This window comes from Stegodyphus dumicola, chromosome 3 (genome assembly GCF_044657685.1).
Source record: "Stegodyphus dumicola isolate Sdum_Otavi_A_Nest chromosome 3, ASM4465768v1".
NCBI lineage: Eukaryota > Metazoa > Arthropoda > Arachnida > Araneae > Eresidae > Stegodyphus > Stegodyphus dumicola.
Window position 1 is genome coordinate 33,717,522 of NC_140770.1, and position 19,140 is coordinate 33,736,661.

At 27.6% G+C, this 19,140-nt stretch overlaps 1 protein-coding gene across 13 annotated transcripts in view; it reads left to right on the forward strand.

Annotated features, from left to right (window-relative positions):
- Nucleotides 1–19,140, forward strand: part of LOC118194695 (plasma membrane calcium-transporting ATPase 2-like) — a 472,379-nt gene that overhangs the window by 431,632 nt on the left and 21,607 nt on the right. For 11 of the 13 annotated variants that reach the window (XM_035365870.2, XM_085812726.1, XM_085812727.1 and 8 more), the window contains one exon: nucleotides 11,397–17,145. The exons of the other annotated variants lie outside the window; for them this stretch is intronic. In XM_035365870.2, coding sequence (XP_035221761.1) covers nucleotides 11,397–11,933 — 537 coding nt within the window. In that variant the 3' untranslated portion in view covers nucleotides 11,934–17,145. Of the gene's footprint in view, nucleotides 1–11,396; nucleotides 17,146–19,140 lie in introns of those variants that run through there. 13 annotated transcript variants of the gene reach the window in all.

The window sequence follows — 19,140 nt, forward strand, 5'->3', positions numbered from 1 at the left end:
TAAAGTAATTTGTGATTTTATCAGCCCATCCCTTACAGGATGGAGTAAGTAGTGCAAAAAATTGAAAAATTAACCTATAATACCATAAATAAGTTTAAAAATCTAAAAATATTTTTAATATCCTGAGTTTAAAAAACAAAACATTTAAACACAATTAATCCAATGCATGAAAAAATAAATGCATATGAAAATTTGATATAAAAACATGAAATAAAAAGATAAGAAGAAGAGTTAGTTTTAAAATTTGTTATAGCATATGATTTCTTCTGCATTAAATTTGGATGGATCTTAAATTATTTATTTTGTTTTATTTTATTTATTTATTTATTTATTTTTACTTTTCATTATTATCACCACCACGTTTTGCTGCTGTCAGCACATATTTGGATTAGGTTTTGAACTGTTCTTTATTTTGTATTTATTCATATATATAAATATACTACAGTCAAAAGTCGTTAATCCGGACTCGTCGGGACTTCGGCGATTCCGGATTATAGATCATCAGTTTAAATCTGGTAAGATGGCATGCAGAAATTATAAAATTAAAAATAAGAAACCGTAATTTATGAAATAAAGAACAATTATGATCTAAAGGGTATCAAAATTTACAAAAAAGAAGCTTAATATTTATTTGTTTACTTTATTAAACATTTCTTTCAATGTAAGTTGTTTAAGTTGCTTCGTTTTATGTGATAATACTTTCTCTTTAATTCTATAAACAGACATAATTTCTTCTTCAGTTACAAAGTTCCGCTGTTCAAGTTCTATAATTGCTGTGTCGAGAATACCGATTAATTTGTCAATCGAAATTTTTTCATTTTCAATAACCTCTGTGTCACTTTCTTCACTATCGGAATCGAATTATAATGACGAGGAATTTGATTTAAATCATATCAAAGACGGAGTACATCGAGATGAAATACTACATTTAGTAAGGAATTATAAGCCAAATAAAATAAAAACATCTGCCTGAAGATAAGGATAGTGCTGACAGATCAACTTCCAATTCATTGTGCGCCGCGGTGTCCCCCTCCATCCACTGCCGCAGAGCAGTGTGAAATTGATAAGCAGATTTTGGAATGGTTAGAGAAACAAAGGATATGCCCTTTATCCATTTTTTGCAGCAATTCCACTTTTTGTTTAATGGACTTCGAAACAGATGTTTGCTTTATAGATCCTTTACATATTAGTAAATATATATATCGGAAATTCTATTTGACATAATCGAAAGTTCAAGCTTACTTTTATAAAATTGCTCTAACAGTCTGCAAAAAATAATAAGCCGGATCCAATTCGAAGATTAAGGAACAGCGCAATCTGCAACATTAACTGAAATAGATAATTTTAGCTTAGCTTATACCGTCCGTTATACATCAAACGTGCATGCGCACGCGCATATTTGCAGCCGTAAAGGTCTTATGCGCATCGTCAATGCGATGCATGCACAGAAAGTTTATAGCTTTAAGGTCCTGATTATGGGTGTCTGAATTAACGACTTTTGACTGTATATATATATATAGAGAGAGAGAGAGATATTTGGCTACCAGTATCAAAATATGAAATTTTTCAGTAAAGGAAATTCTTAATCTGAAGAAGGTAAGAGTTTATGGCATTACAAAATGAATAAAAATCGATTTCATGCTCTTTTTCATTTTTTTTTTTTTTTCAAATTATTATAATTATGTTGCTGGATGTTATATAGACTTTAAAAGTAAAAGTAGGCTTTTCTAAATTTGTTCATAATTTACATATTTTTATCCTAAGTTCTAAACTTTCCCATTGCTGTTGCTGTTATGTGAGATTTAATTTTTTTATATAAGTTCCTATATTGGAAATTTATCATATGCTAAAATTAATTTTTCATTGCATTGTTATTTATTATTTGAAAATAAAGCAATATTTTTATGCTGTGGTGTGACATAATATGATTATCGTGTATCATTTCAATGCATGACTAGATTTTTTTATTTTAGATTTAAAAAATATGATATCAGTATTCATAGATGATGCAGTGAATATAAATATCAATAGCTAATGTATTTTAAGCCTTGGAGGGTTATGGGTGTAAAGTTCATTATTAAAGGATGGCTTTCTCATTTGTTACACATGAAAATTTCTGCCATACCTTGAAAAATTCGATTTTAGGCTGGATGTATATTAGAAGAAAAGGAGTCCATGTACAAAGTGAAATAGTCATTTTGGAATTGTAATAAAGAAAATATCACTTATTCATGACATTTTGGGCAGCTCTGAAATTTCAGGGCTAAATGTGTAATGCTTGGAGTGTTAAACTAAATAAATATTTCAGAATTGAGATTTAAGGATATGGCTTAGAATAATGGAATTAAAAAAAAGAAAATCTGAAAGTATTCATGTTTTAATTTTGCTTTATAATGAGGTCTGAGGGTTTGTTAAAGTTTTTAAACTATTAGAGAGTTTGTTAAAGTTATGAATCTGCTCTTGGACTCAATCCTGATAACAATTTTTTTTTTTTTTTTTTTGTCATTTTAGCTTATTATTAAGCATACTTTTCGACAGCAAAATCATGAAATTTTTAAAAGCGGTGTATGTTTAGAATTCTGGATAAAATGTTTAAGTGTTTGTATACAAATTTTTATTTTTTCAGTCATTTCTGAATCCATCATATTGATGTTCGGTTTTCTTAGTAAGATGGCTTACAAAACTGTTTTTTTCCCATTTCATTATTAACTTTGTATGTGTTTAACTTTAAATTTTAAATATCACATTCTTTACACTTATGCCACATAAAATCCAACAGCAAAATCATAAAATATTTTTAAAAGCATATCTTTAGAATTTACAGTAAAGTGTTAGGGATTGCCATACTTTTTTTTTTTTTTTTTTTTTTTTTTTTTTTATATATTTGCTATATTACTTCTTTAAAAAACCAGCAGCTGATGCAGCCAACTGCTTAATATAGTTATCATAAAAGGAATATATATATATATATATATATATATATATAATGATTTTTAAAGAGCATAATTTAATAAAAGATATTTGATATTTCTAATTACATATCTGCTGATTTTAATGCATTTTTATTTAAATATACCCATAAAAAGTAGAAAAATATTTTTAATAACTGTGTTTATTGCTTTTAAATTGCTTAATTTGTTACTCATTAATTTTCTATATTAAAGCTTAAAGTGTAATATCTTAGGTTTTTTTGAATGGCAATACATTACCTTCAAATAATGGAGTTTTTTATTATTATTATTATTATTATTATTATTATTATTATTATTATTAAATTGAAAGAATTCCATTTTGTCAAATGGCAACAGTCTGTCGTACTGAAGATAAAAATGTCTTATTCTGAACAACTTTGCTGCCATTTTTTGTTTTCATATTGCTGAGTTTGTTAATCAAAACTTCATTAAAATTGTACAAAATATGAAAAAATAAACAAATTCAAAATTTGTGTTTCAAGGTTCATATAGTTGGGTGAAGGTCTACAGGTATTAAAAATCTGGTACTCTAAGAGCCACTGTTTTTCTACAATGCAAAAAACATAACATACATACAGATTCTTCATTATTATTATTTTAAATAATGCATGGCAATAACATTCGGTACATTTGGAAGCAAGAGTTTGAAAAGTTAGATGCAAAAGTGTTACAGTCAAAAAGTGTGTTTCAGGATTAATAGCACCTTTAGTGCTAAAAAATAAAGATCTTAATAAATTGATAATTAATACTTTTAATAATATTTGTTAAATTTGCCGAGTATGTTAAATATAATAAAAATTTTGATACTAATTACAATTAGCTAAATTCTGAGTTAAAATAATAATTAATAATAAAATGACTCAAAGCAGAAAAGTTCATAAATAAAAACAATGTAATAACTGTGTTTTTGCAGTCATGCTGCTTTGATTTCTTTTATTTCTGAATAATTATACTTTATTCTTACAAATATATTATTATGAAATGCTATTTTACCTTCCAAAATATTATTAGGTTTGTAGGGAGGAATTATATATTCTCAAAATTGCTCTGAGTGTAATGTTTGTCCCTGAGAAAAAGAAAATAAGAGGGTATAGCTGGCCTATAAATTTAGACCCTAAAATTTCTGTAATTTTTTCTATCGACTTGCGTTTTTGAAATAAATTTTCTGCAGTTATTTTACAAATGTTAGTCTCTCTTTCTATTATCTATTTTTCATCTATACTATCTACTCAATGCATTTCTGCACAAAGATTCATTTTAAAATTAGTTCCATATGTCTATTATTCCTTTTGGTTCCACATGTATTCCTAGACATATTTCTGCAATGTGCACTGTTTACTGGCAATGTTTATTTAATTATCTGATTATTATTATTAATTACAGTACCATATGTGTAAAAGTATTATCTGATTAAGTAATTACGAGTAATTTAAACAAGAAATAAGTAATGACTTACTGCTATTTCCACTTTTAATGTTTATTATTTTGACTATTGGAGAAGGAGTTATTTTAAAATTTGGCACAGTATAAAACTGCTTTTGTCTTTTTTAAATTGCAATTACAAGTGTCATAAGTTCTAATTGCAAGTGTAGAAAGTGTAAATGTAACACTATTGTTGTTATTGAATATTTGAGCTCTGAACTGAATTCAAAAAGGAGCTATGTAGTGTAAGGAAGAAAGCTCACAACATGGAAGTAAACTACAAATTGAAAGAATTAAATCCAAGTTTTTTTTATCAGTAAATGAGTTTCACTTTTGTGATTCAAAAGTTTTATTAAGAAGAAATTGTATTGAGAAAAATGATTTGTCCACTAGTATAAAATTTTAATTGCTTGCATTAACTGTTTGTGTTATGTATCATGCTAAGGAAGCAGGCCTTGAAATGAACTACAGCAGGAGACATGGCTCAGTCTCAATGAGGCTGTGGAATTCTAGTATGCTGCCTCTGCACCAGAACTTTCTGAACTTTATGCACAGTGCAAGGCCTAAGACACACTTATCCCATGATGTCCCATCACTTTCCAAAGTTGCTATCAAATAATGACTACTGCAAACACTTTGTCTTCTTTCACTTGTCTTCTACTCATTTTGCACCAGAAAGTAATGTTGTTTCATATCAGATACTGATATTTTTGTTTTCGCTTATGTTTGTATATATATAGATACACACACATAAATGAAAATTAAGATATATTTAATTTTATATTATTTGAAATTCCATAAGTGTCATTTCGTTTTCTACTATTTATATGTGAGGTAGATAAAAAAAAAAAAATTTCCTCTTTTATTTGAAAGAAATCTGTTAATAATTTTGGTAGGTTGAAAGTTTCGATTTAAACTGTATTAAACACTTTGTCAGCATTACTTTCTGATTAAGGTTGGTCTGATAAACCTAACCTGCATGGCAGATTTAAGTCTTTTCTTCTTTTTTTTTTTTTCCTTGTAAGCACTCTTTATTTCTATATGTTGTGAAATTTGGGTGATTTTTTTTTTGCATGCTTCTATTTTGCTTTTTAATGAAAAGTTTTTATCATTTTTTGTGGAATGGAATTTATAAATATGTGAATGATATGTGCATGTTGGCTGCTTTATATATCTGTAAGTGTATGAAGATAATCTTTAATTAAAAATAAATAAACTAAATTAAAAATCTGAATTTTTGCTCTGCTCGTACATGCTACAATCATGGAATAGGTTTTAGTATATTTTATAGCAGTTTTTAAGTATGAAAGAGTACATATAAAGTATTTTAAGTGCATAATTATTAATTCTTAAAACTTAAAAGTACATTTTTAATTGTACTTTTTAATTTTAATTATAAAGGGGGGTTTATAATTAGTGAAAAAGCAAGTATGACATAAATTTAAATATTTCAAAGTGCTATGTTATATTAAGTGAAAGGATTATAACAATTGAAATTAGCTTCACCTGAGAAATGTGAGTTCTACAAAATTTCATAAATTTGTTAAACTCATATGTATTATATTATATGCCTGATTTAAAGCAAAGTTTAATTTACTGATTTTAGTCATAATTTTACATTATGTTGTTATTTTTTTGTTTGTATATTCAAAAGTTGAACTTATTCCAGAATTTAAAATTCATTGGTGGTACTAAGAATCTTTCAAATTCTTAGTGGCAGTAATGTAAAAGGCTTGCAACATTTTAAAATTTATGATGAAATATTCTGATTTGGATTTAATTCCTTTATAGTTCTGAAAAGAAAAAAAGGAAAATAAATTATCTGAATTTTTTGTCACAATAAAGTATTAATTAAAATATTTTAGGGACCATTTTTTGGTTTTGTTTTAAAAAAAAGTATTTAATAATACTAATTCTAATAATTGGGCAGCATTTCCTGATATTATAATGACATGTATAGATGTATGTATTAGATATATGTGTTTACCAGGTTAGAGGTTTTGCTTTCATGTTAATTGAACTAAGATATTAAACTAAATATAGCAAAAAAACATAAATTATTTTCTATTACTGTTTCTTTCATTTCACATTAAATGTAATATCTTTATTCAGATTCAAAATTTTCTATTCTCAAGTTTCATATTTTTAATTATCTTCAAAATTGGTGAGGGTTTTGCATTTATAATTTTTTTCTCATTTATTATGCATCATAAATTTAAAATTTTATTTTATGTTTGCAAAAAAAAAAAAAGGACTGAAATAATTTTTTATATAAGTTGTATAAAATTGTTTTTGTAAAGTTTGAAACTTAGTAAAAGGGAAAACAACTGATATTTAAATAAGGGACTAAAAATAGATGTGGAAGTATTGCATATATTTGACATGTAACTATGTCAAATATATGCAATACTTCCACGCAGAGCAGCGTGACATTGATAAACAGATTTCGAAATGGTTAGAGTAACAAAGGATATGCCCTTTATCCATTTTTTGCAGCAATTCCACTTTTTGTTTAATGGACTTTGAAACAGACTTTTCCTTTGTAGATCCTTTACGTATTAGTAAATATATATATCGGAAATTCTATTTGACATAATCGAAAGTTCAAGCTTACTTTTATAAAATTGCTCTAACAGTCTGCAAAAAATAATAAGCCGGATCCAGTTCGAAGATTAAGGAACAACGCAATCTGCAACATTAACTGAATTAGATAATTTTAGCTTAGCTTATACCATCCGTTATACATTAAACGCGTATGCGTAAACATATTATGTGCATGCACACATGCATATTTGCAGCCGTAAAGGTCTTAAGTGCATGCGTCAACGTGACACAGAAAGTTTGTAGCTTTGATGTCCGGATTATAGATTATTCCGGATTATGGGTGTCCGAATTAACGACTTTTGACTGTATAACTTTTTGCCGTCTCTCCAGCAGATAGAAAATTCTTTTATATATATATATATAAAAGTCAGTAAGTTATATAAAAGTCAGTAACTATGGGGTCATATGGAAAGTTCTGTGGTTTTTTCTATGATAAATACAAATGAAGCAATACAAAAATTAATAAAATTTCATTGAATCACATAAGCACTTTTTCGTTTTACAGTCAAAAGTCGTTAATCCAGACTCGTCGGGACTTCGGCGATTCCGGATTATCGATTTTTCCGGATTATAGATCATCAGTTTAAATCTGGTAAGATGGCATGCAGAAATTATAAAATTAAAAATATGAAACCGTAATTTATGAAATAAAGAACAATTATGATCTAAAGGGTATCAAAATTTACAAAAAAAAAAAAAAAAAAAAAACTTAATGTTTATTTGTTTACTTTATTAAACATTTCTTTCAATGTAAGTTGTTTAAGTTGCTTCATTTTATGTGATAATACTTTCTCTTTAATTCTATAAACAGACATAATTTCTTCTTCAGTTACAAAGTTCTGCTGTTGAAGTCCTATAATTGCTGTGTTGAGAATACAGACTAGTTTGTCAATCGAAATTTTTTCGTTTTCAAAAACCTCTGTGTCACTTTCTTCACTATCGGAAACGAATTATAATGACAAGGAATTTGATTTAGATCATATCAAAGATGGAGTACATCGAGATGAAATACTAAATTTAGTAAGGAATTATAAGCCAAATAAAATAAAAACATCTGCCCTGAAGATAAGGATAGTGCTGACAGATCAACTTCCAATTCATTGCGCGCCGCGGCACCCCCTCCCCCCATCCCTTGCCGCAGAGCAGCGTGACATTGATAAACAGATTTCGAAATGGTTAGAGTAACAAAGGATATGCCCTTTATCCATTTTTTGCAGCAATTCCACTTTTTGTTTAATGGACTTTGAAACAGACTTTTCCTTTGTAGATCCTTTACGTATTAGTAAATATATATATCGGAAATTCTATTTGACATAATCGAAAGTTCAAGCTTACTTTTATAAAATTGCTCTAACAGTCTGCAAAAAATAATAAGCCGGATCCAGTTCGAAGATTAAGGAACAACGCAATCTGCAACATTAACTGAATTAGATAATTTTAGCTTAGCTTATACCATCCGTTATACATTAAACGCGTATGCGTAAACATATTATGTGCATGCACACATGCATATTCGCAGCCGTAAAGGTCTTAAGTGCATGCGTCAACGTGACACAGAAAGTTTGTAGCTTTGATGTCCGGATTATAGATTATTCCGGATTATGGGTGTCCGAATTAACGACTTTTGACTGTATAACTTTTTGCCATCTCTCCAGCAGATAGAAAATTCTTTTATATATATATATATATATATATATATATATATAAAAGTCAGTAAGTTATTTGTAAAGAAGTTATCAAGGTGCTTTTGACAGTCTCCAAAGAAATGAACTTCGGGCGATTCAGAAAATTTGGAAGTAATCTGAAGAAATGAAAATCTGAGGGGTAGGTCTAGTGAATATGGGAACTGACAGAAAACATTCCAACCATATTCAATAAGTCTTTGTCTGACATTTATCAAAATGTGGGGCTGAGCGTTATCATGATGAATAATAATACCTCGAAAATTGGTCTATTCTAGGCAACCTGTTTCAATTTTTGTTTTTAAAACTTTCATTTTGGTACAATATTTTTCTGAACTTATTATCTGATTTAGTGGTAACAATTCTTAGTGTATAATTCCTTTGTAGTCCCAACATACACGAAGCATTACTTGTTTGGGATGAAACCCATTCAGTGTTACCAAAGGAGGTTCTTTTGGCTAATTACTTGATATTTTTCTTCAAACATTATTGTACAATATCCACTTCTTATCTCCAGTAATGAGTCATTTAAAGAAAAGGAGCTTCTTTATTATGCTTCAGCAAAAAATCACATGCCAAAACCCAATATATTCTGTTGTGTTAAATTAGGGGTACCCATATATTGTAGGAACTTATGTACCCAGTTTTCTTCATTTAATCACCTACTATGCTGGAACAAAAATTCTGCCATGGCATATGTTAGAATAATGCAACCTGAGCAGAAAAGACCATATGTAATCATCTACTTTGATCAACGTCATCTCTTATCAGTATTAGTAAAATAATTAGAAAATGCACTTGGATTTGTAAAACTGCTTAACTTTCCTGATGTTCCAATAGATGAACCTATGTCAAAAACCATCAAAGTTTCATTTTTGATATGTTATTATGCTAGAAAATTGAAGAAAAAGTTTGGTAAGCATAAACATTAAAGACTGGCAGTGTTTTTCAAAGAATGAAACAATCTATTGTAATCAGCATGATATGTAAGTCTTTCTGTATCATCCTAATTACAACAGAATAAAAACACAACTTTCTACAAAGTAAAGGCAGAGGGAATAATTTTATCTTTAAGTGCAGAAATCCTTAAAGCCAAAATTGAATCTTATTAGTATTTTCAAATAGTTAAAGCCTTTAATTAATTTAGTCGCATTAAAAAATTTAATTCCAAATTTTGCCCCTTTTAATGTACAAATTTTGACATTCATTCATTCTCATGCTATTATGTCGTAGACATAGAAAGAATGTAAAACCTGCAATATCTCAGTACACTGTTATAATATAAAAATGACCAAATTATTTTTAGCAGATGCATTCGTTACAGATGTTTTAAATTTGTCTGTGATTTTTTTTTTTTTTTTTTTTTTTTAAAGTCTATAGTCTATATCTGCAGATTTTTAAAAACTTTTCTTTAGTAAAGTATTGTAGTTAATTGTTTAGTATTCCTATCCTTAAAAAACGTTATCCATTATAATTTCTATGTAATTTTTTCCCTTTAAAAGGTAGTTATTTTTTAAAGAAATTTTTTATCTTAAAAATTATTAATTGCATTTCTGCCCATCTTTATATATGCCTGTGTTGCAATGTACTGTACATTCCTCTTGTAAATTTATAAACAATTTTTTATTATTGGCATTCATTTATTTAATCCCTTTTCATTTTATATAAAGTAAAACTATACATGATTTCTTAGCTGCCTGCTTTGTCATTTTCTTAAAAAATTTACCTTTCTGTGCAAAATCTAAAGGCAATTCTTACATTTTTCAGTGAAGGCTGAAAGACATTCAGCATGGCTGTAAAATATTATAGCATATATGCATGAATTACATAAGAAAAAGTCTTCACTAGTAATTGTTGCTTGATTCAATTATTATATCATAATTTCCATAATAATGTTTTCTGAATTGTTTTGAGTGAGCATGCTCTTGAATGAATTGAAAAAGGTAACTAATTGCTATTAACAAGTTGTTGTCTTTCTCTCAGTTGAATAAATTCTAAGTTTGAAAATGTAATGAATATTCACATAATTTTATCTGTACAGACTGTATTAATTAATCATAATTTTATCCTTTGCAAAAAATTACCTCAAAATTTTTAAGAAGAATTAATGCTCTGAGAAGCATGACCATCTTTATCCAGTTATGAGATTTATTGTGTATCCCTTATTATTCAAAATATATTTTCTTATTATTTTAATAATAAATGTATCTTAATAAAAGAAAATTATGGAGATAAAAGCTAAAATAAATAATTATACAAATTTAGCTAATAAATGCTGTTTAAATACTATTTATTCTTCATAAGCAGATCCAAAAAGCTCTTAACACAAATATATTATCATTAAGTAATTTTTAAATGGCATTCATTTTACATTAAATACACAAAAATGGAAAAAGTGAATACTTAGTAATTAAAAGAATGGCAAAATGTCGTACAGATTTAGCTTGTAATAATAATAAGTATCTCATTTTGTAGACATTTTTTTTCAAAATTAGTAATTAAAAGAAAACCCTTTTTCAATTCATGATTTATATTGGTTTAATTTCAGTCTTAGGCATGTCAGTGAAAAGTTTTGCTATAGATGACTAATTTTTTTATTAATAACTTTGCTAATAAGTAAATTGTGTAGTTGCTTTGAATGTGCATTTTAGTTAATTTTTTTAATTTGAAATGCTGTGTATGTATGTATGTTTCCATTTTTCTCTCCTTTCAACAGCTGAGAGTAGTAAGAGCCTTTAAGAGCACATTGGAAGACATGGAAGAAAGACGTAGTGTACATAGTTTACATAGTTTACACAGCTTGCGTAGTTCCCGTAGTCACCCCAAGCAACTCTCTGACATTAGTTATATAGATGAAGATGTGAAAACCCCATCTCCCAATGATTATCCTTATGACATGGCTGACTCTCAAAAAAATGCCATCTATACTAACAACTCGATGCGGAATATGAATCACAACAACACTCAGTTTATACCACCTCCCCAGAGTAATTCTTCAGAAAGTGAAACTCATGAAACTGCTCCCTTGATGATTCGAACACCTACTCACCAGAATCGAACCTCCAATCAACTTCAAGGGACACCATCCAACTCCCCAACCACCACCACAAGTATTACTCCTGTCAACTCCTCATCTCCCTCTTCCAGCACATCACTGACAACCAGCAACAACCGAGCAAATGTGACGAGCCCTGTAGCTCGTGGTTATCATTTGCTGGTTGAACCAACTAAAATTCATGAAACCAGCATCTGATTGAGTGTTAGTGGAATATTTTACTTTGCCTGAAAATGATTGGTCACAAATTCTATTTAAGAATTCAGTTTATAGCAGTTCTTCCTCTGAACTGTGTCAAGCTTCAAAATGTTGAATGTCACAGGCTTCTAATACTCCAAGTTCAATGGAAAATAGACATTCATTTTTAAAAGTGAAAGAGAAAGAAGAAACAATGTGTATGAAAATCATTTTACGAACTTCATTCATCTTCACCGTGGCATCTCAGACTTTTTTTTTTTTTTTTTTGGTATGCCTTTGCTGTGGACAAAGAATAGAACTACTATTATGAATAATTAATATGTCTTTTTCTTTTTTTTACGTGTTTGATTTTTAGATATTTTAATGGATGTATTATGGTAGCTGTAATTTAAATTCTTCCACCGAGTTTTAAGCAGCATAAGAGAAACAGTATGCATTTAGCTATTAAGTTTTACCAGTTGCTTGTGATATTTGTTATTAATGTCATATATATATATATATATATATATATATATATAATCTTTATATATATATATATATAAAGATTATATATATCTTACATATATATAACTACAGAATGGATTATTTATTTTACCTCTGAGGGGAGGGAATTCTGAGACAAAATTTGATAACTTCTTTTGTATAACTCACTATGAGAATGTGAGGAATATATATTGAATTTTAAAATTTGGAGAATTTGTGATATGTTTCATAATTAATTATTGTAAAATTAACCCATTTTTGTGCAATATAATTATGTACTTTGTGATTACTTTATTTTTGTTGCAGTGCATTTTGTAAAATGAAAACATTTATAGTTCGTATATTCTTTCTTTTACAGATTATCATACCTTTCCTTTTTTAATCAAATAATAATTTTGTGATCCCTCAAAAGCTAAAGTTATCTTAAAATCTAAATTTTAAGACATAAGTATATAGGATTCTTAAATCCATTTGGATTTTTTAAAAAAGACATATTAAAAAGTATTTGATTATACTTGATTCTCTTAAATTCAGATTAAGCCAGCAAAAAATATTTAAAGATTTTTGGTGTGTTCATAATATAGCATGATCTTTGGTTGTTATAGATTTCAGGTTTAATAGACTTTAAGAAGGTATTTTGCCTGGCATTTGCATTTTAAAAGATGTATTGATACATTCATTTGAAAAAAATGAAAACAAGTATTTGGATGTTTAGATCTAAATGCTAGCTAAAATGCACAATTAAAACCAAATTTTGGTTTAACATCAAAAGCATGCAATAATTTTGTCTACGTTGTTTGTGCTATACTTAAAGAACATTTTTCATTCATTTCATATTTAAACAAAAGTGTATTGTCTTTTTCAAGCGTAATAAAAAAAATCTAATTTTAGTCTTAATTCTTGTATATTTATTTCAAGGTTTTTGTTGAAAATAATTACACTTTATGATTTTTTATTATCAGTAATACTTATAATTTTGGTTTGTAAGTTAAACTATCAACCTTTAGGATATAATCTGAAATCTGGTATGAATTGTACTTAACAAATAAGATTAATCCATGGATTAAAAAATTTAATTGAAACATCAGTGTTTTTACAGATTAATTGCATACAGTGCTTTTAATTTTTTTTTTTTTTTTTTTTTTTTTTGTAAAATAAATCTAGTTAAAATTAATTAAAATTGTAAAATTTTAATTTATTTTAACTAGTTTTTGTAAAATAAATCTAGGTTGAATTTTTAGGCTTTTTGTTTTTCTGCTTCACCCCCAAAGTAACAAAACTTGAAAAAGAATTTTTTTAGTGCAGTCTTTTAAAAGTCTTTGGTATTCATAATTGTGTTTTAATTATTTCTGATGTTTAATTTATTTATCAGATTCGTAAATGCACTTTTTTTTTAATTAATGCACATACTGAACTGTAGGAAAGTATTTAGAATCTCAAATGGAATTATTACTGATAAAAATCACTGCAGGCACGAGAACTTTTGATTTCTGTTTTTCTTTGACTTTTAAGTATTTTTAAATTATATGCTTCCATACGTTATTTAGAAAGTAACCCACAGCAGTCGCTTCAAAAAGTAGAACTGAAATTTGTTCTCGGTAGAAATGGGGTAGTAGATAATCTTTTGATTGCTACATAAGTTCTTACTGTCCATTTTGTAGGCATATTCATGAATTTATGAAAGTGACTGCTTATATTCATAAATTGTGTGCCTGTTCAAAAATTTGAATTAAAAAAATCATGAAAATGTCAACGAATGTGTTTTGTATAAGAAAATTTGCATGTATGTGAGTTGCCTTTGGTCATATTCCTCCTCCCCCCCCCCAGGAAAAAGGGAAGGGAAATTTGATAAGTATGTAAATGGTAAAGATTATATTTTCAAATTGAATTTAATTGTTTAATTTTTATTCCTTAATTATATATTTCATAATAATCAATAATTAGAAGTATTTTTATTGGAAATAATAAAATAACAAAGGATTACAGCAGCAGTATATCAAAATATTTTGATATACTCTGCTTTGTAAGCTATTTGTACAATTAAATATTGATATTGATCCTAACCTACAGATATAAAACGATCACTTTATATTTTAGTTTGCCAGAAATTTCATTGTGAGATTTTTTTGCATAAAGCATTTTCATATATTTAAAAAAAAAAAAAAATTGTGAAATACACTTTTCATTTAAATGTTTCAGTGGTTAGTTCTTAATATTTGTTTTAAAAAGATTTTGGAAGTATAATGGAGACACATGAGAGAATCATGTAAAATTTATTATACAATCTGAAATTATAGTATGCTGCACTTTTGTAAAATTAATAGTTGGAAAATTTTCAAGTAGTCTTAACTGAAGGTTAGCAACTGTCAAGTCCTTAGTAGACATGAAAGAATTTATCATTGTTGGTTTCTACACCGTAAGAGGAATTTATGTAGTATTTCTTGTTCTTCCTGTACAAGAGGAAGTATTCAGAGTATTTGATAAAATTCCTAATAATGCTGGGGATATATGTGTTTCATGTATGTAATTTTTATCCAAATCATGGATGTCAGACACCCATGTAGTTAAAAAAAAAAAAAAAAGAGAAAAACATCTGATATGATTCAGATTTTAATTCGTGCTAGAGGGTTAAGTATTTTTATGCTCTTGTTGAGCTTGCAATTTGTCCATCTGTTCTTGGATTTCTTCCTGTTGATCAGTTATTATTCAGTTCTCTCATACAGTGGAAAATGATAAGTATGCATGCCAATGTGTAGGTCAGTGGATGTTGCAGCATTCCTTTATTTTGTTCATGGGCCCCTCCCCTTTTTTTCTGTTCATCATATCTGCATTTAATTTTCTTAATGAGATGACCTACGTAACTTTTTTTATGTCTCTTTAAATTTATTTGTTTATATGAAATTCAAATTATGAAATTTTTAGAAATAACCTATTAGAATTTCCAATAGAGTATTACTGATGCTGTACATTTTATTAATAGTTCCAATATTCTTTCCTTAAAAATAATACATGGTGATAGCATTTGGCATTAGCATCTCTTATTTGAAATGCGATGTGAAGCAGTGCAAATGCGAAGATCAAGATTAATAGCCTCTTTGGTGCTAATAAAAGATTTCATCCTTGAGGGAAAATTATTAAAGTCTTAAGAAAGAAATATAACTAGATTTGATGAATACATATTTTCTTTGCCGTTTCGAAATTATTACCTTTTCAGTTATAAACTGCTGCGATTATTTTCGGTAAAGATAGGCATTGTTATAAAAGTATCTTCTGAGGATATTTTATTTTTAAGGAAGGTGAGAGATAATATAACCATTCTTAGTTTTTAAAAATGCATCATGCATTTCTTTGCATTTATGTTCAAATAATATTTTTTAAGCTCTTAAAAAGTAGAGGCACTATTTCTAATGCAACTTAAAAAGATAGGAGCTCCACAATACTGAGCATTTAATTCATATTACAGTAATCTATGTGTGTATGCATTAATATAATATTTAAATATCTAGTAAAGAACTATGTTGCAATATTATTAATAAACATTGATTTTTAGTCTTTTTAAAATTACCGATTTATCTCCTGTATGATTTTAAGTTTTTAAAGTTGTATAAATTATGAATTATTTTATGAAGTATGTGTTTCTATTTGTAGCTTATAAAAGTTAATTTTCGTTAGTTCTGTTTTTCTTTTAAATGGTGCTCCAACTGCATCATTTATCTGTTAACCATCAAAAAATGTGTTCATTTTTTAGTCAATTAAGTTTTCTATATTATTTTAATAATTTGTAGTTGTTAAATTCTTACAAAATAAAATAAAGATTGAATGAATGTAAAGGAACTACTGAAAATGTAACTTATGTATACTAATTATATCTTAACATTAATAAAATCTTCTATGCTGTTTTTGGCTAAAAAAAATTAACTATACATATATTTGGTCATTATATATTTATAAAGATTATAGAAATTAGATTATGCATTTAAAACATATCTGGAATACATGCAGATTTCAGTATATGACTTGAAAAGGCTTAATTTTATTAAAAGAGCTTGTTGGTTAGAAGCTGAAATGTAAATAATTTATTTAATATAAATACATATCTGATTCTAATTTCAGTGTATATATTTATAGGATGTGTTTAATCGTGAAAAAGAGCTTTTCTTTTATTTTACTGTGTATATGGCTTATACATATAGTATCTGAAATTTTAATGAGAGATCTGAAATTTTGTGATAAAAAAAAGGCTACCTATGAAATGTTGAACTGATTCAAAAATATTTTTGTACTGTTACTTTTATAAAGTTGTGCTAAAAATGATTGCTTTTGAAAAGAAAACTATGGTATTTGTTGCATATGTGCTAATCTAATTATTGTATTTAAGGGCAGGCATTCATTACATTAAGCTGATATTAAATTTTTTATGCATTTTTTAATCCACAATAAATCTTAAATGCTATCTGTTTTCATAAAAGGAAGACTGAATGTTTCGTTAATGATCTTATAACTCAACATTAATATTTTACCCGTAATCAGAAAATTTATGTATTAAGTTTAATGTAAAACTTAGGTTTTAATAATGTTCATAATATCTTTCATTCTATGTGAAAAAGTATTTTCCAAATAAATGTTTAAATTCTACATTTTGATCTATTAAATAAAATTAAAACTTTCTATGGCAATGATATGTTAGTTATAACGTGGACAACGAAATAAAGATCTTTTTCTTTATGCATTTTGTATTAAAATTCTTATTTTGAATTCCTATGATTGAAAAAAAAATCCTCAATTTGTGTTTAACATAACTGAGGAAGACTAATACAGAGTGGTGGTGGGGATATTCTTTTGTTATTTCAACTTACAGAGAATATTTCATTGGGAAAACTATTTTACTTGAATGCTGAATGAGAATTTTTTTATGTGAAATTATATGTAGAATCTTAAGATACATTAACATAAAATATAAAGACTTTTTCCTTGTTTCTAGTACTGGAATGATTAAAAAAAAAAAAAATGTAATAAAGGCACACTGACTTTAAAATTAGGTAACACCTCTGTGCATTTTCAAAGAATTTCGTATTTTTAGGAGTTTTGATTCATTGTGATTATGGCAAAGCACACAAGTGCTATTTCTCTAATGGGAGGGGTGCTTTTGTGGACGACTGTGTAAGGAAAACTGGCTTGTATCCATGTTACACATGGAGAAAACCATGAAAACACCATGCAGCCAGCCTCTTCACCTGGAGTCAAATCCAGGTCAAACTATCGGCATTCAATGATTAACTCCTCAGCCCTTGTTGGGTCTACATTTTTAGAAAAAAATAGTTTGCACTGCTTTGTAAAAATGTCATTTAAAGAAAATAAATAAGTAAGAAAGATGTAGACAAGTGTAGCATTATCTATTGAGCAAAGTGGAAAAAGAAGTAAAATTAAGAAGGTAAGCTATTTATGCTTGATAGATCTTATTACAGTACTTTAATTATTGCTTCAATTGTTAGCTTCTATTAATTTCTATGTTTTTGTGATTAAATTATTTTATTTTGCTATTAATGCTAAATGCTTATATATGTAGTATTTGAAATTTTAATAAAAGATCGGAAATTATGTGATGAAAAAAAGCTCTCTATTGAATATTGGCTAATTTAAAAATAGTGTTTCTGCTTGTATTAATTTATTAAGCTTTATTATTATTATTGCTATAATCATTTCTTTTATTGATTTAGTTTTATTGCATCTATTTATGCTATGAAATTCAGGTAAAAGACACAAAAAATTTGTTCCTTGAGTAATAGTGGCCGGTATTTGTTCTTAAAATGCATATAGCTTTTTTCTAAAAATATATGTCAATGTAAATTTAATTTACTCCGCTAATTGTTGAAAATAAAAACTTTTGTCCAAGAGCATTCTGAGTTGATATTTGAATATTAGAATAACTTTCCCGTAATGCTAATTTATTCATAATTTATTTATGATGGATTGAAAGTATTTATCTTGGATATTATATTTGTTTTTACAATTTTATTAATTTTTCTATTATCATGCAAATTGTTTAAATTTCAGCTGGAATTCAATTTAGTATAAAATTCAGAAATATTATAATTTACCAATATGAAATACACTCACTTCCAAAAATTAAGCACGAAGATGTAAAATGCAAAAAAAAAAAAAAAAAAAACAACAAATACTGCTTTGATTGACACAAAATTCGGCAGGAAAATATGCATAAAACAAAATCAATAATTATATACAGAAATGAAAACAATATTAAATTTTTGTAAGTTATCAGATAATGATATACTGGAGACTTAAACAGAATTATGTAAACTGAAAATAAACAGCATAAAATGAAAAAAAAAAAGGACATTAATAGGGTATGTGATCCTCTTCATCTGTATACAAAGTTTACACCTTGTGACCATGCTTTCAATTAGGTGGTCAACCACTTCAGAATTAAGCAATCGCCATTCTTCTTGTAGAGCAGTTTCCACCTCAATAAGAGTAGCTGGAGGCGGGAAACGTGAAGATACAGCACGGCCAAGAGCATCCCAAAGATTTTCAATGGGATTAAGGTTGGGCGAATATGCTGGCCACGTCATACGTGCAATCCCTTCACTCTCCAGGTAGTCATCAACGATGTCAGCTCTTTGGGGACGTGCGTTATCGTCCATTAAAACAAAAATAGGGCCAGCTGCTGAGCGTACAATCTCACAATGGGTTCTAGGACTTCATC